At 37.2% G+C, this 25,892-nt stretch overlaps 1 protein-coding gene across 20 annotated transcripts in view; it reads left to right on the forward strand.

The window, feature by feature from the left end:
• The window catches only part of ARHGAP12 (Rho GTPase activating protein 12), a 75,519-nt gene that overhangs the window by 20,763 nt on the left and 28,864 nt on the right, over positions 1-25,892 (forward strand). For 14 of the 20 annotated variants that reach the window (XM_072925371.1, XM_072925358.1, XM_030264384.4 and 11 more), the window contains exons 3-5: positions 11,722-11,985; positions 17,065-17,205; positions 18,752-18,832. In XM_072925371.1, the coding sequence (XP_072781472.1) occupies positions 11,722-11,985; positions 17,065-17,205; positions 18,752-18,832 (486 nt within the window). The remainder of the gene's footprint in view (positions 1-11,721; positions 11,986-17,064; positions 17,206-18,751; positions 18,833-25,892) is intronic. The other 6 variants (XM_072925363.1, XM_030264389.4, XM_072925373.1 and 3 more) reach the window with 2 other exon arrangements.

Genomic DNA, 25,892 nt, shown 5'->3' on the forward strand with positions numbered 1-25,892 from the left:
TGAACCAGGGGGACATGGCCACAGGTCCAATAAAACTACTTTTAATTAAACATATGTGGTTTGCCAGCTCATAACATTTTAGGGTTGTTTTTGCAAATTGTACCTGGGAATCAACTTCACAGCTGCAGTTCTGAGGATGGTGATGTTGATAATTCACAGTCAGGGGAGAAGTACAATTGAAGCACAAGTATTGCCACTTGTTGGCACATTTCAGGGTGTTGCCTTGGGTGACTTAAATTCTGTGCTGGACAGCTTTTTTGTGTAGAGATGATTTTACTGCCTTTTTGATCATCTCTGGACATGGAAGTAGGTTTGTCCATTCTTGAACTTGCTTGTTCTGAAAAAAATACTTATTAATCCCACGAAGTACAGCACTGCGTATATTTTCTTGTCTGGTTTGTTTTGCATCTTATTAATTTTTGGGGGTTAACCACCTCAGTGAACTGAAAGTGGGGGCATGTCCCTATTTTTTTTCTGAAATCTGGAAAGTTTGATTGTCCATAACTCATTCCTCACATTTGTGGGAATGTCTGAAATTGGAAGGATGACTAGACCCAGTGGTAGCCTCTTGTTTTATCCCTGCTAGTTTTGCTACAGGTTGAAGAAAATTGTCCTTAATTTTTTTTTTTTTAGGAAGGTGTGCAGAAGGAGGTGAGAGAAAATGTCCTCTTTCTATACTTCTGGATTTTAACTTATTTTGAGTATTGAGATACCCTAGTGGTTTGCAGAGGAGAGGAGAATATAGCATCTTCCCTGGCACAAATTGATTAAAGATATTCCCAACATTCCTGACCCAGGTTTTCCTACTAAAAATTAATATTAGTAATATTTTTAATTTTCTAGATGGTGTGAGGAAAATGTTTTATTTTATACTTCATATGTAAAGTATTGAATGTGTTAGATTTAATGTTAAAACAGTTTTTCCTCAAAATGCTGACGAAAACCATGTTCTTCAGAATTCATTTTTTTTCATTCCAAGTGTGGGACTTCAGCTAGTAAGCAAAATACCTTTCTCTTTTCACTCTTAGCTTTCATCCTACTGCTGCATTCTGTACTCTGAGGTGACAGGAAGAGCTGTCATTAGTAAGCTTAAAAATATTTGTTACTCTCTGCCTGAGCTACTTGGGGTACTTACTGCCTTCTTTGATGGCATGATGTCTCTTCAGCTTCAGTTTTCAAATGTTCTGATCACCATGGTCCTGTATAGCTCTAACAGGCTGCTGATTTTTCTTAAGAAAAAACAAGGACTTAAACCCAGCATTTCAGTTCTGCATACTTGTACAACAAATCAGCTTCTTACTATATACTTTTATTAGCTTCTTCATTTGTTTCAAACTTCAGCTATAAATGTGCTATTTTTCAGGATGAGGGTTAGAGATGAGTAGTGTAACCTTGTTTACAAAGCCTTGTGGGAGTAAGGAAAATACAGAACAGCCCCATTGTGGTTCTTTCTCACTGCATAGGGACAGAAGCAAGAATACCAAAAGTGCTATTGAAGGTTGTGGACTAAACTGCACTTAAGCTTTCAAGGAAAGTTCCTTATTTTGCTGATCAGGCTGTTGCAAAATTTAGTTCCTTGTTTGCTCCATATGTAAGTAACCTTTTCCCCTCTTCAACCTAGCAAGTTTTTTTTTTTACCTGTCCCTGGGAGAAACAGACAGTTCTTTACTTATTGTTGTTTCTGTAACTGATTCTGTTTTAGATACTTGAAGATAATTCCTTCTCTCAGCCACCTTTGGCATTTAATTGGGCAGCTAAACCTCCTTAAGAACTAACACAGAGGTTTTGAAAGAGAAGGTCCTGCTCTCCTGTCACCTTAGTCAGACACTTCAGAGGTGTCTCTAGCTGACCTTGCAGTGACCTGCAAACACCTAATAAGTCCAAATATAGGAAGGCTTTTTGTTTGTTTGTGGGGGTTTTGTTTGTTTTGTTGATGAAGTCTCAATGGGGTTAATTTATTGCCATTCGGGTTTTTTCCATTCCTTTGCTGCAGGCTCACATCAGCATCAGGGGTGCAGAGGGCAAGGGAGATGGGGTGTTCCTTCTGGTAGCCGGTGGCATAGACCAGCATAGCTAGGTCTTAAAAATGTATCATGAATCTTTGATTTTCTGAAACAAATAAATTTGTGTTTTTTTCTTGTTTTCTAAACTTTGAGTTGTTGCCTGAGTCTGTTGAACTATGTGCTTTATTGATTTGGTTACCTGAACTGAATTAGCAAAAGCATTTGCTGAACTTCTGATTATGCAGAAGTGTAAGTGTGGCTTCTGCCTTTCTGCATGAAGGAAATTCTTTGTGTGCATGGGTAGTTAGGGTAACTAACTCATTTAAAGTTACTTTATACATACAAGTATAAAAATACAAAAGTAACATACAGGTTACTTTTTTTCTTGGCTTCCCTTTCTTCTAAGATTAGCAAATCAATTTTTTCAAAAGGAAAAATGAAAAAAGTTGTTTTGTTTGGTTTTTTTTTAACAGTAGACATTCTGATGTGTTAGAAAGGATAGCTCTTGTGTGTACAGACTTAAGAACATTCTGAGATTCTTACTTCCCTAATCCAAGTTTGTTTTATATTAGAGTATGAATACATTACTTGATTAATAGATTTTATGGTAATTTCTCTAGACTTTGGGTGTATAATTTATGTTTTGGTTGGTAATGGTATAGAGTTAGTATGTAAAATGTGGTTCTTCAAATCATATATTTTGAAATTGTTTAGCCAGTCATGATCCCTAGAACATGCTTTTTCAGGTGTTCCTGTGTATAAATAGAGCACTCTTGAAACTTGTTTCTCAAGAACTTAATACAATGTTTATGGAAGCCAATGTGAACAGCTACAGCTGCATCAGCTGTTTCTGAGGTTTATTCCCAAGTGGGCAGTGTAATCAAGGAAATTATTCTCTGGAGTTTTGGGGCACATGAGAGGCGTAGTTGCTTGTGAGTGGTAATTGCAGGTAATAAACTCAGGGAATGCTTGGAGAGGCAGATGTGGAGGATAACAGGGTAAAAAGTGACTAGAGCCTACCAGTTACTGAACAGAATGTATTACTGTTAATATATTAGTAGGGCAAACTAACAGATGCCATTATAGTATCTGATTTGATACTTTGCTTCCTAGGCCAGTTAACTGCGTTCTTCACTGGGGTTTGCCACCTTAATTAATCCCATAAGATATTTCCAGTATCCCAGTTAGTGTGCTCATACATCAGCTTTGCTCATATGTTTGAATACTGGTGATGTTCTGCAGCTGCATGTGTTATTAAAAACTTTTAAGAGTTGCAGTTCATAAGCTCAAGAAGATATTTTGAAATTATTCTAACACCTAACAAAGAAATAGTACCTTAATAAATTCTTGCTGGATTTGCTGCCACGAGCAACATTTGATGAAGCAGAGTTTCACATAAATGAAATCTGCTTTTGCAGCAGAGTAAAAGGACAGCAGCTGTAAACTGAGTGGGAGTTCTGCATTTTCTTGTCAAGTGTTTGGAATGAAATACCCTTTCTAACAGAACATCTTTTTGATGACTGCTCTGTTTTAGAACTATTGCTTGCAAATTGTTATTTTCCCTATTTTTTTAAAGAATCCCCAACTGTCTATTGTGAAAGTGAACCATTATAATACACATATAGAATTCCTTAATTGTTCTGGGTTTTTCCTTCTCTTTCTAATAGGAAAATATTACAGTTTTTACTCTACTGAATGATGGGGCTTTGCTAACTTGTGTGGTAGTATTTAGATTTCATTCTGTTCATTCAAGTGGTTCTCAAGCTATCTTTTAGTTTTTGAGCTTGCTCTGTATAACTTCAGTAACTTGGGAATTTTATCAGAGGTGGTGTTTACTTTCCCATCTGCAGTTTCATGGGCTCCTGGCTTTATACTACTTTGTATAAGCACTGGACCCTCAAAAGTACACTTAAGGCTATGGGATTTGTACTTTTGAAAATGTAAAGTGTAGAAAAAATTGCTATTCAGTTTGAAGTGACTGTAATGGAGACTTTTCCATGACCTTTAGGCTATTATGAGTTCAAATAATACTATTCTACACTATTCCCACAATAATATTTCATAGGAGCTAACTTCTTAGATGTGCTGTGTTTCTGTAATGGATACAGCATACAAGTGTTCCATTAAGGTCTTAATAATCTGCCTTTATTAAGTATTTTTCACCTCTCTGAGGCAAATGAGATGTATAGCTATACATTAAACTAGTTAAAACAGTAAATGCTTTGATAAGTGAGGAGTCTCCTACTTCTGAAACTTCAAGAGATTATTCTGCTATAACAGTTCTAGAACTATTGAACTGCTTGTTGTGCTCTTGTGATACTTGCCATCTGAAAAGCAGTACCTATTGGCCTATTACAGGATAATTTTCCACTGGACAATGCAAGCTAGGCTTTTCTTGTGTTTTCTTAGTGTACTATTTTAGTTTTTATAGAATATATCCTTGAGAGAGATCACAAATTATTCCCAACAACTTTATTATTCACAAATCTGCATTCAGACATGTCCTGTGAGTTTCACAGATCTCAAGAACTGACAGCAGTTGAGCTAAAATGGAGAAACAACTTGAAACTAACTTCCCTAAAAGTGTAGGAAAAATAAATGTGTAAATCTCCTTCTGTATGGCATATCCAGATTGTTCAAGATGTGAGCTAAATTTCTAAATTAAGTTGCAGATAACTTTATTATTTGTGTTGAAAGCATCAGCATTTGATTTGGTTAACAGGGGGAAAAGGAGTGAAGAACATTTTACTGTCTGACTTTTGAACATTGTCAAAGTTGTCTCCTCCTTTCTAACTGGGGTAAGCTTGCTGTGTAAGCATGTATGATGTAAAGTGTTTCATATGGTATTGAAATTTTCTGCTATAGGAAAAGCAGCTTTGTCTATATCCTTGGACAAAAGCTTTTTTATGGAAGGGAGAAGCTAGATGGTGCAAGTGGCAAAGTACAAGTACGGTAAACACTGTCATCTTTGTGCATGTTTGACAAAGGATCCCATTGTAAGATCTTATTTCCATTTTTAAAAATATTTGACATCACTGTTGCTGTCCTTCAGTATACTTTCTTTTACTGCTATAAACTTCCTATGTTCATATATAATAGTTTGCTCATGCAGTGAGCAACTGCAGGAATGTGAATGGGAAGTTTGCAGAGCATGCAGGAAAAAAATGGTTTTCCATCCATTTTCTTTGATCGGTCACTTATGATGGATGATCTGGGAGTGGTCTCTGGTACTCCAAGAGCCAGCCAAGTGCTCCCTGCTGTCACAGGCTGTGTCCTGCTGCTGCAGCCGGTTTCCATTCCTGTTCCTGAGTGCTTCTCAGTGTGGCAGAAGCAGCCACCTTTAGCTCTCTGTGCTGCAGGATTTTGCAATACAACTAAATAAATGATTCTCTTGACGAGTATGAAAATGATTTAAGTTGCTTCTTTTGGGCTACAAAAGGAAGGAAATGTATTTAGTTTGAGGGGCTTTTTGCTATGCTCCTAGATATTGGTAGAGTACAATAGCACTAGAGAAAGATTTATATTTTCATCAACTATATGATTTTTTTTTTTTATTATGAGAGAGCTAAAACAGAAGGGAACTTATATGGCTGAAATAACACAAGTATATTCAGGCAACCCTGATGTCCTAAGACTTTCATAATCTGGTTTCATTAAGCAAAATATTAATAAAAGTAGATATAATAAAATTAATTGTATCCAACTATAGAAAGAAGTAATATCTCAGCCTGTAGTTTGGTGTACGTAAAATACAAAATTTCCTGGAAGATAAAATTAGCAAAGGTGAATCATGCTTAATTTAACTGTTTCCAGTCTAATAGGAAGTTACTGACTAGCCATTAAAAATTACTTTGAATCTATCTGCTTAATTTTTACATGGGACACTTTTAACTGCTGAATGGCCTTTGTTAGGCAGATATATTTGAATTATTTATATGAGATTACTTTATTTCTGTATTGCTTTGTCATATTTTTTTTCTTACCAATTTACAATGGCAAGTCAACTGAACACAAGAACTTCAGTGCACTTAAATAATATTTGCATTACTCTAGCTTGTCTGAAATTTATAATCAGCTGTTAACAGTCTTATAATATTTACTCTCATTGCTTTATATGTTCCTTAGATGTACAGTGTGAATTATCCAGCCTATGTTGGAGAAGGTTGTAGCATAAAAAATTATTTCAGTTCCCGTTTAAATTTGGCTTGTTAAATTAGCTTGCTCTGTTCATCTCTGAGGTAGTAGAGGACTCACTGAGAAATCTCCCCCATGGGTTTTTGGATATAAATTGTAAATAGGCCTGTATCTGTTAGAAAGAAAACAGAGTCCAGAACACGTTTGTAAAAAGATAAACCAATAGCAGAAAGAGGAAGGAAAAGATGAGCTAATTATTCCAGTTGAAGCTGTCACTTTATGGACATGAAACTGTAGAGTTTTTGAGATTTCTTTTGTATCATCTCTGTTGAATAAAGCTGGTATTGAAGTCCCAGGCCTTCCTAAAAGGACAGTGGGAATTTCTTGGCAAGAAGCTCAGTTGTTGAGGGAACTGGGAGGCTTCATTCCCGGTCTCAGGATGCTGTGGGATTTGCCTGTTCTTTCTTCAGCTTGCTGCTGAAGTGACTGTATTCCCTTGCGTTCCTTCAATATAACGTTCCTCTTTTGCATGAGTATGGACAATCTGTTGATTGTAACTTCATAAGGAGTATTGACATTTGCCTTTCCTTTTTGTTTTTTTAAGGTTCTGCATTTTTATAAGCTACTTACAGCAATCTGAATGCTGCTACTGAAATGAAAGCTTTTACATTCAGGTTCATAGCATTAAAAGAAGCTGCAAACAGAGGCAGCACAGTCAAAGCAATTTGATGTGTGGTAGGTCATGTTTTGCAGGCTAGCACTGCAGTCATTCTTTAAGCAATTGTTATGTTTTACAAGTTTTTGTCTTGAATTTAAGTTCTGTAAAATGAAAAAGGTTATTACCAGTTTCAAGCGAACTTGGTTTCTGGCTTCTGCCACTTCACAAGGTACTTCTCATGACTGAAATGTGTACGTTTGCTTTCCATTGCACTGAGTTCAGATTTCCAGAGGCCTGATAGCATATCTGTAGCCTTTGTTAAAAATGTTGACTGTTCATTCATGAATGATTAACAGGTTGTTTTTTTAAAGGCCCGTATCTGCTTCCTACTGTGCCAGTATAAAAACTGTGCTCTGAAAATGCTGTGTGTGCAGTCTCTGAAGAATGTTGTGTGTTGATCCTGGAAACTTGGTCCTGCTTGCATGAAACTCTCTTCTTTATCAATTAGTGAGGACCAATTAGCAAGGATCTTCTGAGAGTCTGAAGTTAAATGTGGCAGATTTTTTCAGTATTATACAGAGTAGTACTGAGCTCTGGGAGAGGTCCTTTTGTTCTTGAAGTTGCCAAAGTGTTTAATGGGCTGTACAATTTTCATTCATGTTGTAGTGTCATAGAAGTATTTCTGCTTTCTAATTTTCCTACCTCGCTTTTCCAGCAAGAGTCCTTCACTGTTCTTAGCAGGAGAAAGCAAGATGAAAAAGTCTGAAATGCCTATAAAATAGCAAATGAATGTTGAAATGTTCGGAGTATAAGGCGTTTAGTGTGTGCATGCATGGGCATGTTGAAGGACGTGTTGTTGCAATTCTGATAGTGAGAAGACAAGGAGTCTCTTTGGGAAGACTTAATTCCATGTTTATGAGCAGTCAGAGTTTGATAGTGGAAAAAAAAATGCCTCAGGGAGGGAAGTTCTTGCTGGAAATCCATTTTAGTGTTAAGCTTATATTTAAGTCTCCCTTAACTGTGTATGGTCCTGGGCATACACCCATGGAAGTGATCAGGAACTGTTTAAGTCTAGGTGTCGGAATCTGTGGGTATTGATGATTCTGAGATTGTAGAAAGTCTGTGTCTTTCTGCCCCGTTGCCAAAGAAGCCATAATTTGTCTGTGCTGTTTTCAAGGTTGTTTATTCTGTTTATCTCTAACATGTTCTGCTGCCCTGCCGCAGATCTGTCCTACAGGGCAGCGTGTGGGGCTCTGCCCTCAGTGGGATGTTACAAACATTATATACCAGAAACTACCTGTGCTATATTTACAATAATGTGCCAATATCTATCATCTACGTTAAACAGCGTGTCCCCAGCCTAAACTAACAGAAAAATGCCAACACTACAGTGAAACATGGAGGGCATGAAGAAGGAGAAAAAGGACAAGACACACCCAATTTCCTCCATCTTGTCCCCTTCAAACCCCTAATCTAGAAACTTAAAATTTTACTTTTGCACCCGTGCCACACTTAATTATTACTTATATCAAACACTCAGAGCTTGTAATTCACCCTGTAAGATTGAAAACTCTTTTCCATGGACACAGATCAGAGACAGTGTCTCTCGGGGCTCTGTACAGGGGGGTTCCTGACCCCTGCCAGGGTCCCAGACCTGCCAGGGCAGCCAGAGGGAAGCCCTGGCTTCCCACAGCAAGGTAATACATTGTCTATTCTTATTAATATATTGTCAGCAAATAATGATTTTGATAAATGAAAGTTAAATTAATCTGCCTTTTGTCTTGAAATTATTCGAGTTTTTTTCAGAATTCAGTTGTGAATTCACAAATGATCGTTTGAAAGGAAAGGTGGAGGTGGTGCAGTGCCCAGGAGCTCTACAGGGATCCACTGTGACCTGCCTGTGTGGGACTCCCCTTCCCAGCCTGAGGGGGATTGACCTTCCTGCCAACACTGACATAGAATTCACACTAATGTTAACTTAAGGAAACTTTGAGCTTTCTAAAAGCTGTTTTTCTTATCAATAAATAAGATATTAACAAAATTAGCCTTGGTAAGGTTGAGTGCTGTTGAACTGAGCAAAATCCTAGACAAAACAACCTACCTCATAGTGTGGCTCAGGGTATGAGGAAGTTACGTTGTGTGCTACAGGGTTATTAAAAATAGATCCTGATAACAAAGTCATATCCCTCAAAGACGTACTTATGAGTTAAGCTGTGTGTTATGGTCAGATTGGTGGCTTTGCATTTTCTTAATGCTTCACTAAAACCAGTAATTTCCAAACGTCTTTCAAAAATCTTGCAGTTCTCCCTGAAAAATCTGTCAGAAGAGAAAACAACAGGGAATGAAAGTAGCTGGATGGCTGGCTTGGCAGGACGGCTAGTTGTCTTGTTTGTTGCTCAGGAGAAAAGTTCTGTCTTCTCCTTGAAAACCAGAAATTGGTATCTTGAGTTTGGAAGCACAAAGCATTCGGAAGAAAATCCCTCATTTGCACTTTCATATCATGTTACTGTTTTAAACTTATCTTGTATGCTGCCTGAGTTAGGGGCAGTACTTTTGCTGTGAGCTCCCAGTATTGGCTGAGCGTATCCATGTCCTGCAGTTTCATCTGGTGTTGTGCTGGTTGTAATACTGGAATGGCTGAAAACCTCTGTGTGAAGCCTCTGAGCCATATTCCTATGTGTTGCTTAAGAAAATATTCCAATGCAAAAATATACCAAGCATTCTGTGTTGCAGGCTATTTAGAAAACACTTTTATTAATACACAGAACTGTTGTTTTAGTGATTGCACATAACTGTCTTAATTAAAACAAAATAGTAGCTGTTACATGTGGGCCAGACAGAAAAGCTGCCTTATTGCTCTGTGTGGAAGAGGAATTTCAGGAGGAGGTGAGGGTTGTGCCAGCCACCAGCCCCCCGTGGCAGCAGCCAGGGCACTTGGTGGTGCTGCCTTTGCCACTTCCTTAAAAGAGAGGAAGGAGCTCGGGGTTTGTGTGTTCTGTGCTGTCATTTCAGTGACAAACCCTGTGGTTTAATGACAGGCTGGTTTATGTGGGAGATGCAGCTCTGCAGGCTCTTGGACATCAAGGCAGAAATGGTGCTCTTGAATGAGGAGGCATCAAGACTACTGCCCCAACATGCCAGGGAATTGGTTCGTCCCTGAAGACAGTAGGGTGGACTTCATTCACAGTAGTGATGTTTATGCTCTTAGGGCTCTCAAGATAAACTCTACCAAAGGCAGCTGTTCTACCCTCCTCACAAGAAAAAGAAAAAAAAAAAGAAAAACAGAACAAAACAAAAGTCAACATGTGTGACTTGGATAGTAGAAAATACCCTTTTACTGTTCATCAAGTTTTGTAAAAGATTTTTCCTTTGAATCACGTATAGGAGGATACTGGTTGATTTTGGCTTTCGGATTTTGCCAGTGCTGCATGTTTTTGTTTTCAGCACTTGTGGTTTGCCTTAGCTGTACTGTACTTGCTATATCTGGTAAGCTGTGTTCTCTCTTTTAAAGGCACGCAAAACAAGTCCATGCCCGTTACAATCTCATTAAGTTCCTCTCTAGCTGTTTCCCTCTTTGGTTGTGGATATTGCCCATATTTGGTTCTACCTATGGTGCAATCAGTTTATATCTGATTGTGTGGTATGATACGCTGTCTTGCCTGAGCAAACCCTGATAATTTATGGTTAGATGTGGCCTAGATTAGCATCTTATGATTTTAATGTTTAAAAGTACATTATAAAAGATCTTTTATGTAATGCAGTAGCAACAGGAGGCACAAGGACTTGAGGACTTGCCTACAGCAAAGCTGGTCAATTAAAACCAAGGGGATGATATAAATGGTATAGTTTTTTCCTTTAGAGTAACTTAATATTGTGCCCTAAAATACAGAAATGGCAGTGCATAACCAGGAAACTCTTTAATTTGGTTTAATAATTAGCTGCTTTCACAATCTCATAATCAAAGTTCTCGTGAAAACACATGCTCTTACACTCTACATGGTGTGTTTCTATTAGACTTTAAAAATTGAACATTTGAAGATTTATTTCTCTCCTAAACACTGTAGGGGCTCATTTGGAAGTACTTGTGGTTTCATTAAGTTCTTTGGTCTTCAAACCATAATTTCTGCTGTCTGTCACATTAGCAAACTATTTATTAATAAGCAATTGTCATTAGTGTTTTGTTTTCATGTAGGTATTAGTTGTTCTAGTTTTGTGCATGTATCTGAACAAAATCGGGTGGATAAGAATATCCACTTAATTTCTACAAGAAGAGGGGGATAATTGAAACACTTAGTGATGTTGCCTAAAATATTTTCAAATAAACATGTTTGAAAAGGCATACAGCTGAACTATCCAGGTGTTTTTCAGAATTTCTTAGTCACAACATTGTGCTCATCTTTCTGACTGAGCTGCTTGAATAGACCTTGCTGAGAATGCAAAAGTGCTGCTTTACATTCACCATCTCTGTATCAACAAAGAAGTGGAAAGGTTGGGGAACAATCTTTGCCTAACAAGTGGCATCTCAGAAATGCTATGTATTGTCTCCAACAAGATCACATTACTTACAGTTTCTGAGCAATATTTGAACTGTAAAGTGAAGTATTCCAGCAAGGCATGGCAAGCATATAATTTTTTGATGACGATTCCAGTGTATTTCAAATCCACTGTAAGACATAATTATCAGCTGTCATCTGGAGAAATGCTGAAAATTTGGTTCAGTATTAAATAAATATAGCTTGTGATATCTACCTTAGAATTAAGAATCTAGTGTTCTTACACCCCAGTATTTTATGGCTGTCCTTTGTGCTTTTGTACTTAACAACAGAAGAAGGAGTTTGTTGGTTTGTTTTACTACTGTGTTCTGATTTGTAAGAGAGCATTCGAAAATCCATTTGCTCGTTAACAGTGCATTTCTTCTCTCAATAGCCAACTACTCCACCAAGCCAAGGGAGGCCTGATTCACCAGTTTATGCTAATTTACAAGAACTGAAAATATCTCAGTCTGCACTTCCACCTCTACCTACAAGTGCTCCAGTCCAAATAAATGGGGAATGGGAAACCCATAAAGATACGACAGGACGCTGTTATTACTACAACAGAGGATCACAGGAGCGAACCTGGAAACCTCCACGGTGGGCCCGAGATGCAAGCAGTAATAAAGGGGATTCCCAGAGCCATGCAGATCATGAGGTAGTTCCTTCTGAGATCAAAAAACAATGAGATTGTAATGCATATGAATGGTCTTTTGCTGTGGAATTTGGTATCTCTTGGTTTCAAGGTGTCAAGGAGTGTCTTTGTCTTTTTGGTTTTGTGTCTTAGTATGAAGTAAGTCAACACTTTCATTCTTGAGTTGCTTTTGTGTACAGGAATGTGTACATGATCTGTGTAGAAGAGTAGCAGCATGTAAAAATGCCTGTAAAAACAGCCCCATAGCAGATACCGCTACTTTTGACTAGGTTGCATTCAGGCCATAAACATATACATGGGTATATCAATGGGTTTTTTTCATTATGTAAAAGTTCTGCTTTTGCCAAGCCTTTTGGAAGAGCTCTGCTGTTGACCTTGCTTGAGATAGTTGAAGCTTACTGTGAAGTTATTTATGTTAAAAGATGATTTGGACTAATATTTGAGGTGCCAATTTATTCTGTGCAGCCAGTTGCTAGGGAAAGTCTGATTATGAAGTGTGTTTATCTGAGCTACACTGCATCAGATAAAGTCAAGGAATAGTTAGGAGATGGATATTACTATTTAGATATGCTTAAAATACTGTTATTGTGTCCAAACAGTACTGAGGTTAACCAGTTTCCTGATGGAAAGAGAAACCAAATATTTATCAAAATATCTTCTACATATTTCACTTCTATATTCCTTTTTCAAATATATATATATATTTTTTTTTTTTCGTGGATTTTCTTCTGCTCCAACTATATATAGTGTCTTTATATATCCTATATATATATATCTAAGCTATAAAACTAGAGTTTAGTTTTAAAATTGAATTATGGACACTCAAAACTTTTTGATTGCTGGAAGCCTGTCACAGAAGTCTACCTCTGGAAAGTTATTAACAGGAACAGGAGAGAAAGGGAAATGGAAACCAGTCATTTCCTTTGGCACTGGCCTTCATAGCAACTGTGACATCTACAAGCATTGAAATAGGCAAATTTTGTTGCCTCAGGCGAATGGCAGCAACAGGCAAACAGATAGAATGTTTATGCCTGTCCCTTTGGTATCTCTGGTGATGGTCTCTTAATTTATCACTGACTGTCCTTTTGCTGGAGAAGACTGGTTTTAGTCTGGGTAAGCTGATTGCTTTTTTGAGTAGTGGTTCTCCTTGTCCTAGTAATGGTTCTTCATTGTAGTTCCATCTCCTAGTAATGGTTTTCTCATTGTTGTAGTTCCATCTCCTGGTAATAATTTTCTCGTTGTAGTTCTTCCTTCTTTTCATGGAAGGATTGCAAGAGTTCTTTCTCCCTCTCCATCTGCAACCAATCCCTCTGACTCCTACTCATACATCTGTACCATCACTTCACCACATGGTTGCATCTTTGGAATGCTTGATTTTTTATTTACTTTTTTAAAATTGCCCACAACTTCTTTCGTCTCAGTTCTTCTGTTTATTTGTGATGCTTCAGGTATCACAAGTTGGCCATCAGACAGTTATGTCTATCAAGTTTGCAGACTTTGTGAGACCAATGGGCAGTACATGTTTTGATTTTTAACTAAATGACAAGTCTGTATTTCCAGTAGCATAAGCTCCTTAGGTAACTTATGTCTTGACTGGGTAATCAAAATATGGATCTAGGGAGAGATGCACCTTGCATGGTCATGTCAATCCACTTACCAGCAGTCATGTTTTGATTTTGAAGCTGCCTTTCACGCCACCCCTCTTTCCTTTTGTTTCTTTTCTGTTCTGCATTTGGGAACATGCTTCACACTCCACTGTTCGCGTTCCTTTTTGGAACCTCTGGGCATTTAATCCAATATAAAGTAAAGATTGAGATCCAAGCCTAAGCTGCAGGGAATTGTAGGACATCTCAAATTTTGTCTGATTAGGAAAGGTTAGCGCTAACACATCTTATAATAATTATAAGGTGACTTTTATGCTAGTCTGAGTTATGCTCTTTTAAGAATAAAAGAGTACATGCAGAAGGATAAAAAGCTAGTTTCTACTGATTTGTCCTCAGAGGAGCTTGTGTTGTATTAGGTAGCAAAATGGAAGGTGATGTAAAAACGAGAACTGAGAGATCAGATATTGTAATATATGAGTAATATATGAAACATGACATAGTTTATAGTTGGTCTTTGAACTTCGTGATTAGCAAATCAAATTTTATTGGATAATTAAAAAGGAGCAGAATTGTACCTTATTTGCCAAAGTAGCTGGTCACAGACATGGTACAAAGAAAGAAGTTGTAGATCGTGACATTTAAATGGATGTTATGTTACATGGATGGGATATGGGGAAGCAGTGAAGTCCTATGGACAGGGCCTGTGAGAAAGTGTATAAGCTTTTGGAATTGCAGATAAAATGTATTAGAGGCAGTGATTTGTTGATGTATCTGAGGAAGGTAACTAGGATGAATTTGTCAAATGAAGTGATTTAATTAAGTTGAACTGTAAAAGGAATGAGTTGTCACAATATCAGAGAGGACAAACCTTTAGTACCTGGATAGGAGGTCATAATGTGAAGTAGGTATCCACAAATTACCCAACAGCTGTAGAAAAGCAATGGGTTTTAATTGAATTTCAAAACTGGATTTAAATTGTGTCCAGAATGTGATTTCATTCTGTGTTTTTTGTTTTAATATAAACAAATGGTAATGAAGGGATGATAGCTTCCTTAATTAGTATTCTTCCTGATTATTTTCACTTTCACAAGTAGTAGTAACATTAAAAGCTAGAAAGGTTAAGTGGTAGAAGGGACATAGATAGTTGTTCCTAGTAAATGTGTGGTGATGAACTGGTCTCTGCCCCCAGGAACTTCCTATGTAAATAGAAAAAAAGCCAAGAATGACAACAGAAGCAATGCTGTGGGGTACCTTTTCTGTAATTCTCTTTAATGTCACAGCAAAGATCTTATGAGGTGTAAGGTTGGGCACCCATCTGCTTAAGATGGCTTTATTTAAGTGTGGGATAGTGTAACTGGGGATGAGACTTGAGATAAAGCATGGAAAATATGAAAAAAATGTATAGGCAGGCAATGCTGAAAAAGTGTTGAAAGTGAAATTGAAAGCTGTGGAACGTGGCTTAGCCAGTGCTCTCTAAACCATGTTGATGCAGCTTTAGCAGCTGTTCCTGACAGCTAGGGGACAAGGAATGCCTTGACTTGGTAAAATTTGTAATAACTCAGGAATTTTGTTGAAGTTTAGGTCTGCAAATGTACAGGATATGAGTTAAGCCTTGCAGCATCTAAACTATTATTATATGGATGCCATGCAGACAGTCACATTAACAGTCATCCTACTATACAACAGTGTTTTTTCTAGGGGAATTTTCGTTTTTAGGTCCTCTGTTTAGTTTTATCTGTATAGGGTATTTCTTCAGTATCAGGAGTTGCTTGGGAGAGGCAAATACCAATTTATTATATTATTAGGTAATAATCTCTGCAGATAGTAATAATAAAAATGTCCAAAGTTTTCTATATTGATTTGCCATATGTCAATGCAATTAATATTTAACTATTAAAACCATGTAAACATAAGTACATATATACAATATAGTTATCCTATGAAACAGTAGTTCAAATGGGGTCAATAACACCCTTGGCAACCCTTCAGTCTTCATTCTTCAAGTGTAAAAATGGGCTGAAGACTCCCTGCTCCCTCTGCTCTCCTCCCCTCCCCACAGTGGTTAGGAATTGGCACATGAGAATTTCACATTGCCCCATGTGCAAGAGAGGTAGCACTGGTTAATCCATAGCTTACATGATCATGTTCTGTAAGCTGTAGAGGACATTTGCATTTTGTCATGTTCCTTAATTAATGGTCTAAAAATTTCCTGTGGGTTTTCCTGTGCTTGGTAAACTGGGTCATGCCAGTTAAAGGAGCGTGTGTCACACAAGTGGCACACAAGGTACTCAGAAAAGTAACACCAAAAACCTGTGTAGAAATCATTTGGATATGTTACTAAACATATATAGTCTTTAAACCCACTTACTTTTAAAAACCAGGAAGCTTCTGGTAACTGAATATTTTTTGGTAAGGCTTTATTTTTTGGGAGAGATTTTTTTTTTCCTATTTAGAGTTGAAATTGTCTCTCTCCTGCCTTACAGTTTTTCTCAAAGACCTTATACCAATGTTATTGAACCATAGTGTTTTATTCCTGTAGTTTCTGAGTAGCAGGGTGTCTTAAATGTTTTGCCTCCTGCTAGCTGAGGATCCAAGACACTGTAAAAGGAAATCTGCATAGAATTCCTCAGAGACCACAGCGTAAAGATGTTGTGGGAGATGAAAGAAGGGAGAATTTTTTTTGATGCACGGAGTGGATGCTCAAAATAAGACTACAGTGTGTTAGCAAGGAGATGAACAAGATTTATGGGGGAACAGAAATTGTTTGATGTGTGTGTAAAATCTTTTCTCTGCATTACACATTAAACTTGTTCCTAGGATAATAATTGATTTCTACCTTCAGGAAACAAATTTTCACCTCAGCTAGCTGTGTCTTGTGGAAAGCCTTGCTTTTGCAATGCTCTTTTTCATGTGCATCTGTGTTGGAAGGAGGAGAGTGGAAATTCATAATATTTTAAGATGCAGTGGACAAATGCTGTAAAATGCTGCCATCTGAGAAGGTGAAACTGGAGTTCCGAGATGTCCTTAATCACTCATGTGTTTCCAGATGTATTTGAGAAAAGGAGAAGGATTTAGGTATGGAATTAGGGATGGTGGTAGAAAACCGAGGTAGCAGGGCTCCCAGTTTTTTTTTTTTTTTAAAGCAATGCAGATTACTAAAGCTAACTCTCTTCATCAGTAATGTAAATTTGTAGGAATGAAATTTGGATAGACAAAACCCCTGGAGTTTAAATTTGAATAGTGGAAATTACCTGAGTGGTGGAAATGGAAAAAAAAAAAAAGATCAGTAAAAGCTAGTTCTGAAAATACTTTGAATTGTCTGCACTGTAAAAATGCATTTCATTCTCTCAAAAGATATAAAAATGTGAACTCCCTGTTTTCATTACTATTCTCTTTCTAGTCAAATAATCTTTGATCTTTCAGATTTTAAAGCGCTTTCATTCTCAAAACTGCCTTGTATGTTTCTGACTACTTGTAGCATCTTTCATCAGAAGAAAACGACCACAGTTCTTGTTACAGCCAGTCAGATAGTCAGTATGGTTCTCCTCCAAAGGGTTGGTCAGAAGAGTTGGATGAACATGGTCAAACCTTATATACCAATGACTATACTAATGAAAAGGTACTTTTTCCTTCTTCTCATAATGTGTTCTAAATCTTTTCCACTAGTTCACTTCTAGAAATGAAACCTTCATTTCCAAAAGTGAAGATCGTACCTCAGCAGTAGCTCCCTTTGGTTTTTTTAAATATGCATGAAGCTTTAGCAAGTGAACAGGCCCTTTTCTTATGTATGTTTTTGTTATCTAGAAGAAGTTTTATTTCCAGTTACATATCAAATTATATTAAATGAACATACCATGTATAATTTTTTTATTTCCAGCCCTCCACCTTCCTCTTAGTTATACTTCAGGAATGAACTTCATAAGTTTTTCTTACTGTCTTTTAAGAGCTGCTGTCTTTTAAGACCTTCTAGTTAAGATGTTTTTAAACTGAATGTAATGCTGCTTTATCATTTTCATAATTTCCTTTATTAAGAGACTTTTCACTACTGCTTTCAGATGTAGACAAACTTCTTAATTAAACTACAGCCATATCAGCAGATTTATGCCCTGTTCTTACAATCTTACTGGGATTCTGGGCATGCCATAAAATATTCTCACACTTAGGATAAATTACAGTATCTGTTTATATTTGTAAAGTGCTCCATTTTTCTAATTGTTCACTGAAGTTGCATTTTGAGTTTTTTAAACTTCTAAAGTTCACTGAATCAGTACTTTATCATATTATAGCACCACGTAGTCTTCAGTTGAATTAGGCAAGTTTTATTTGCAAGAATTTTCTAAGTAGTTAGATTTTTTTGTCAGTTTTAGAATTTTATCCTCTTTAATCTGTTTCTGACAAACATCTGTAAAGCACATTCCTATGTTTTAGCAAATATGCAGCCTTCTTTTTTAATTGCACTGGGATTGATAAAAACCAGCCTTTCCTACCACAAAAAGTTATAGAAAGGCAATCTTGTGAAACCTGCTTGAGCCAAGAGCCTTGCTGTGAGTGTTTCTGTGTTTTTCTGTAATCATCTTGTTGAATTTTGCTCATTACAATTCTTTTCTTTCTGCATGAACAGTCCCAGTTGTCATGGGTTTGCTTCTTTGATTGTGGAAGGTGCTTGTAGAGGTTACAGAAATTATATTGTCTTCTTCGTGATTTGTCTAGGGACTGCTTCTCATGTTTACATTGATATTTTAAAAAAGTTGTTCAACAAGTACATAAATCTCTCATATTATGAGCACTTGCTGGTTGAGCTGCTTTTTTGTAATTTTGTATATAAGATCCTGATGCAGATCTGATGGAAAAATTGTGCCTCCCTAAACTGACAACATAATGTTGATAAGAATGAGATATGGCATCTTTAAAAAAAATCTATTTATCACAATCTCTTGTGTGATATTGTGGGACTTTTTTTCTGAGATATTAGAGAAGGAAAAAATCAGGATGCTGAAAGCTGTTACTGCAATCTAAGCCTGGTTAGTTAATGGAGGTTGTGCATTAGACACGGCTGAAGTGGATGGCACTTAATTAAAAATTAACTTTAAATCTCAGGTCTCAGAGATTTACTGTTGTGACTGTCACTCTGATTACATTTTCTATCATCACATTTCTTTCTGCAGTGGATAAAACATGCAGATGAACAAGGTAGACCATACTACTACAGTGCTGATGGTTCCAGATCAGAGTGGGAGTTACCTAAGGTGAGTGACCTAAAAAGGAAACTTCAAAAACTTGGGGCTTTCCCCTCTTCCTGAATGCATGTTCTATCAGGCCTTTAATGTGCGTTACTAACAACCAGAGGACTCAGATATTGCTGTTTGTTATTTATGGCATTTTTGTGGAATTTCTGATGATGAAGAGGAAAAAAATGTACTCCAGGACATGAAAAATAGATGTATGTAGCTTATTCAGATGTCAAAGGAGATCTGGTGTCTTTGCTGAATAGAGCAAAGGTTTTATGCAGGGCTGCAGAATAGTATCTGTGATTTTCCTGTGATAAAGAAGGACTGTATAGAAAAAAGGAGAAATTTTCACTGAGAAATTGTAGTCTATTTTTAGAACCCTTCTAAGTGCTTATACAAATAAGTGTTGAAAAACAAAAGTTTCAGCAGAGTTCTGTGATATCTTTGAGGATGGCACAGTTTCACCAGAATAGTGTTCTGGTATTTTTAATTTCATAGTGAAAATAGAAATCTGTGGGGAAGTGACATATCTGGGGACACTTGGTAGTCTGAGGATGTATCTAATACTATTTAATTCTCATATTCACTTCAAAAAACTAGGGCATTTGTGATACGGATGTATGTCTTCCCTGCTATTTATTCAATACTACATAATAAGCTGTGGCCGTGAAAAAAATTGCTTCACACAAAACTGTGTGCATAAAGCACAGCAAAAAGCACATTTCTCCATTATTGTTTTATCAGTACAAAAATCAATGTCTTGAGTCACTTCCACTTAGAAAGGAGCAACTTTAATAAGTACTGCTTTTTACTTGTGAGAAAATAGTTACATGAAAATTATGAATGAAGTTATATACTAAGCTGTTTTGTTATGTCAGTAGAAGAATGTGCATCTGAAGCACTGAAGAGTTGAGTTAGCTTTGAGAATTCTCCTATGTCACTCTGATGTGTTGGATAACTTAAATTTTGTAACATTTCAATGTAACAATATAATCTGTACCTACTGGTTTTAAAAGCTGTTTAGCTTTTGATTAGTTATTGGATTTTTTGGAAGTCTTAAAATCTGATAGACCAGGTTTTACCAGAAGTAATTCTTACTTCAATCTGTATAATTGAAATAATTTTGGGGAATAATGTCATGAGTACTTCATTCTGTGACTTCTGCTGTGCAGAATGTTTTGACTTGGAAGAAATTATATTTCACAAAAATAGATTGAATTGGGATTTGAATTAAATAGAAAATTGCCTTTAATCCAATTAGAATAAATCACAAAGGTAATCCAGAACCATTACCTGAGGTACATTTGGAGGTATAAGGGAGGAGGTTCTTGTATTTGTTTAATAATACATGTTATTCTAGTGATTGTAAACAAAGTCTGAGTTCTGTTATATTTGTAGCCACTTTCAAAATGAAACATAGCCTTTGGTTTGTAATTTGTGATTTGAAAGTGATCATATATTGATGTTAGAAATTTTTATTGAAAATGACTTCTCTTGATCCATTTGGGTGGAATGTACTTTTTAATTCCATCTTGAAACTAGTAAATCTTGACTGGTAGCAAATAAAAGGTTAACATAAGAAAAAGAGCAATTGACTCTTAGAATCAGAATCCTTGGCTTTTAACTCTGAATTCTGTGGAATAGATTAAATATTTCAATGAAAGATTTAGCTGGTTTTTGTAACTATATATTTGAAGATGTTATGCTTGTGAGTAATTAAACATGATTGAAGATTAGTCTCTCAAAGATCTTGCTGAAGCTGGTTGTAAAGTACTCAAAACAAATGAATTTGAAAGAACACTCAGACCACAAAACTGCTTTGAAGAAAAATAATCTATGCTGAAAGTTCTCCTGAGTAATGAGAGAAAACCATAGAAAGATCTCAGCATTGTAAAACTTCCTTAAATGAAAAGTAAGTTACTAGGAAAAAACCTACTCTTGCTCAGTTTTTTTTGTTGTTTTTATTTGTTTTTGTTTTTGTTTTTTTTTCCAGTGTATTTAGCACCAATATGGCCTTCCAAATCTTGTGAAATAAAGTGATCTAATAGCATGGTCATGTAGTGCTATAAACCAGAAAAAGAATAGAATATTTTTATTGGATGGTTCTTAATAATCTGGATTTCATTAGACTAAGAATGGTTCAGAAATTCCTGGAAATAACACACTAGCTGAGCTAATACTGTGACATTAAAAATCTTCAGAGTAATCGAATTAACTGTAAATGTGCACGTGCTTGGGAATAACACACTGTTCTTGTACGTGTGTTTAAAATTGTGAGGGTATATGTTGGGAAGGGAGGACAGTTACAAAACAAATTACTTTAGACAGTCTCACAGAAAGCCCTCCAGTCATGTGGATTTAAATAACATCTAGGAATAGCTGGATGCCTCTGGCTAAAAATGATGTTTCAGATGCAGTAGCTTTGACAACTGCTGAAAAGTCTATTAAGGCTCATGATGAGTGTGACCCAGCTTTCTGCAGTGGAACAGAAGAACATATTGAATTAATCTTTAAAATGGATAATAATATTTTAATCATAGTTTCTACTATATCCTGCAGAAGACTGAGATTTATCATCTGCAGCATTCTCCTATATTCAGTTTTTGGTTCTTGCAATTATTTAAAAAAACAAAACAAAACAAAAAAATCCAACCAAAACAATCAAGCAACAAAAAGCATCTAAAAGTTACAAAATAAAATATGTTTATTTCCTGTTCAGTGAAAGAATACTGTCTCAATTCAGTTTAAGGGCTGCAACCCTATTCCAGAAATGTAGTTTTCTAGTAAGAGTTTTATGACTTAAATAAGAAATCTCTAGCAAGGGTGAAGGGAATTAAACTCATCTCAGGAGTGCGAACTCCCTAATTTCTGAAGTTTCAAAAATAAGTTAACCTATCAAAATGACAAAAAAAAAAAAAGTGGGAAATCTAATAAATATAAAAATAAATAGCTCAGATGAGAGTTAGAGGGGACAACCTAATAAAAAAGTAGATATTAAAAATCTCTCAAACTTTTAAAAGGCATTCCTAGGCCAACACCTGACATAAGAGCATGATGCTTGGCTTTCCTCTGAGCAAGCTCACTGATCCAAGAGTAGCCTTTGGAAGAAAATGTGTCTCTGTAAGCCTCTGGAATGAACTCAGTTTTAGTGTTAACATTTACAGACTGTGATATTGAAATTGCCCGTGTTCTTCTCACAAGTTCCTGCAGCACAAGCTCTCCTTGCTGTAGCCACAGAGGAAGCAGTAGCTGGAGGAGTTAGATTTTTGGCAGCGTTCATGGCCCAGCAGTCTGGTAATTCACCCTGTGCACTGCCAGCCTGGGGGCTGAGCTCAGGGGCCTCAGGTCTGGTACTTGGTGAATGGTCTGACTGATGGAGACCTGGAAGTTGTCAGAGCATGATAGCTGAAGAAATTACAGTAAAACAGGGGGCAGGTAATGTCAGGAACATACTGTGCAATCAAATGGTGAAGGAAAATAAGTATGAGAACATGCAAACAGAACTTGGTTGTCTTATGGTAAATTTGTCTTGTTCTGAGCTGTGCCGCTGGATTTGAGGTTTACCCTCTGTACTGGCATTTGGGTCTGCTGCAAGTCAATGCACTAGGCAGTTTCATTAGCAGTAGTGACATTCTTGTGCTTAAATTTGGGATTGGCTGGTGAAAGTTGAGACAGCCTCAGTTGGTGTGAGGATCCAGGTGGTTTTCACCAGCACAAGTTTTTAAAAAAACAAACCCGAGTTAAGTATGAGAAGATAGTCAGGGCTTTTTTTTCCTTTTTCTTTAGTATTTGTATTTCTACTCACAAAACAGGTCTGATCTTCCTCATTCATCCTGGGGTTTAGTGCTCTTACCTCCCCCCAGCCTTTGCTTGGGCACGAAGCAGGACCTGTGGCAATAAGCGAGGACTTGGGGCTGCTCATCAAAGATGAGCAGTCTTGGTGACCCTGAGGATTAAAAGGGAAAGCAATGGATGTCCCAGAGAGCAAAGTGAACAAAGTAGGTTATCCAGAGGTGTCTTTCAGTCACTGGTACATTTGAGCTCGAGCTGCTTGTCCCAGTGGTCTCGTTCTGCCTGGGTTCTGTTCCTACTGTGTGGCTGAGGCCCCCAGCTGCTGCCACCCTGACATTCTCTGGCAGAGAAATCTTCATTCCCTAGAGAAAGGAAGGGAATGAAATCCCTTAAAAGGGCAAAAATAATCCTTATTTATTTATGAAAGTTTAAGAAAAATTGTTACAGCTTTTGCATTTCTTATCAGCTAAATCAGTAACACTAGGTGTTACATCTATCACAACAACAAAAAAGTTTATTCAAAGCCAAGGACAGTAGGAGTGCTAGAAAGTAGTTTTGTTCTGAGGCAGCTTTAATTTAAGGAAGGTTCTTCTATTTCAGGCAGTCCTTCGGGACAGCTGCAAATAACATATATGAGGTGCTGAAGGGTACTAGGATAGCGCAATGTTTTTAAATGCTGCTGTTTTGATCTTTGATTGCAGTAAGGTTGTCTAAAATGCTTCACTTCAGGTCTTTTCCAGCTTTCAGTATTGGTTGCTTCCCAGTCTTTTCTCACTTAGCCCACTCAGTTCCTTTGTCTGGCTGAAGATGTTGCTAACACACACCAAGAAGAATCTTTTTTCTGTTTCTTAAAACTGGCAGATCTGTGCAGTCTATGTAAGAATGGGGACAACTGCTACAAATAACTTGGAGGTGTTACATTTGTTTCAGCCACAATTAGGCTAGGGCACAGCCTTGAGCCATGCCATGTATCAGCTTAAAATTAAATTTAAATCACTCAGCCGGTTGAGAAAATAGAGGCAAAGGTACTGAGGCAAAGAAAGCCTTTAAGTAGCTGGAGAAGGTTTTGAACAAATTCAGCAATGAAAAGAATACTCTGTGACCTAAATTTACACCACTGGTGTCCTTGAACTACAGTAAGAGCTGTTACAAAAAAAAAAAAAAAAAAAAAAAAAAAAATCCCTGTTTTGCCTGGTGTGTGCAGTCAGAATGAACGATTTGCTCATGTGCCCACTGTGTGATAAGAGATATTCCCAATGAACTGGGGAGCAAGCTGGGGTGATGTGCCAGAGGGGTTAGTGTAAAGGGACAAATTTGAGTTTGTGGAGGATTTCCACAAGGAGGATTTCTCAGGTAGGATTTCCAAGGGCAAATTTGGAGTTGTGTTCTACGTTTTTAAAAGCTTTAGCTCTAGGAAAATAACACTGCATGCCAAGAGAATGCTGTTAAGGCGTGTGGTGTATCAGGGGTTGTCCCACCAGGCAGTGTGTAGTCTTGAAGGATCAGTTTTATTGCAGAGGACAGCCTTGCCTGATCTCTGTCTTCAGGATCACACCAAGTCTTAGGCATAGAAAGCCTGCTTATGATTATGTAAAAACAAGATTTTGTTTGAGGGAAGGCAAGCCCAGCCTAGTTTCTGGTAAATACTGCAAATGCAGGAGGAGGGAGAGCAGCTCCTGTGCAGGTAGGAGTCCTGTAAAGTGTCAGGGAACCAGACCTGAAGCAGTTCTGCAAGGCTTTTTGACCTGAGGTTGGGTGGGGCAGAGCAAAGGGTCACAGGGTGGTGTCATCGAGCCAGGCAAGCCTTCCAGTCTGGCCACCTCTCCCTGGCCAGTGGACACTGCCTGGTCTAGAGGATGATGAGTTCTGCTGAGCAATGAGGAGTAGGAAGTGGTGCCTCTGTCTCCTTCTGATTCTCTTTGGACATCACAGACCAATTAATGTATTTTAAAAGTGGAGACTTGTCTTGAGCCCAGAAACATAAAACTTTATTTCCACATCACCCTTCCCCCCAGTGTGTTTTATGGTTTATAATGAATAAAACAAACAAAAAACCTCATATACATCTGAGAAAAAAAAATTTAAGTTTCTATTGTGAGAAAATGGGGCAAAAATGTCAAATGTTCCCTTTAAAGACTTGTCAGTGTTAATAAACTGTTTGTATCACCAATGCAAATTATTTAATCTGCTGAGATGCACAGAACTCAGTGTTCCTGAGTTGTTAGCAGTGCTTTGTTGATGAGCTCCATATACTGTTGCTTTATTTTCTTGTTAAATATGTTTAGTAAAACTTGAATTTCATGTTACAATTCCTTTCTCCTTCAAGGTGGGGTTGTGTGTTAGAGAAGTTAACTCCTGTGGCTTGTGATAGTATCCAAAGAACCGCTAAATATAAATCACCTGTGCCCGTATCCTAACTTTTAAAATGTACTTAAATTCAAGATAAATTACTTCAAAATATATATTTGTTTGTTAAATTCCTTGAGTTACTCAAATGGAAAGTGCATGGAAATCTCCATAAATAATGTATACTAGTGTCAGTAATGTGTAAATCTCTTTCTGGAATAAGCAGTTATGTTTCATAGCAAGAAATGCGTTGAAATTGCCCACTTAAATGGGTTAGAGCTGCTACAAAGGAATGCTGTTTGTTGCATCCTTTGTGATTTAGACACAGTTTGCTGAAAAATGTTTAGATTTTAGTTTTGCTGGCAGGCAGTTTTGCTGCACGTTGCTCAGTGTGCTGCTGTGGTTTGGGTTGCAGGAGCTCTGGCAGAGTGGATATTTCCTTATAACAAGAAAGCAAGCCAGCACTAGGGTCCTTTCAGCATGTGTCACAGCTCAGCTTTTGATTTAACCAGGAGACAAGCTGAGAGCTGGTTAAACCTCACCAGTGTGGGGAAGCAGTTGTCCTGTGAGGGGGAATGTGCTGAAGCCAGTACAAAGGCAGGCTCAGAAGAGACTTTCTGCAGTGACAGCTGATATTTTTCTGTCTGTACATGAACTACCAAATTTTATTCTCAGTACTGCAACATCCATTCACTTGGAAGTGTTTTACTAGTTTTGTGCATACTAAAATAATGTAACAAAATGCTAAAGTTATTTAGCTTTTAAGCATCTGTTAGCTTATTGGAGCATTAACTCTGTTCATAGTAAACTACAAAGCTCACTCAAGCTTTGTGAGTGCTCTAACAGTAGTAATGCTGGTTCTTTATTTGTCAATAAATATAATTGTATTACATGATTTTGGTTAGATTTAGTGTTTATGTTGTTTAGGTTAAACCTTGCA

This window comes from Taeniopygia guttata, chromosome 2 (assembly GCF_048771995.1).
Source record: "Taeniopygia guttata chromosome 2, bTaeGut7.mat, whole genome shotgun sequence".
In the NCBI taxonomy this organism is placed as follows: Eukaryota; Metazoa; Chordata; class Aves; order Passeriformes; family Estrildidae; genus Taeniopygia; species Taeniopygia guttata.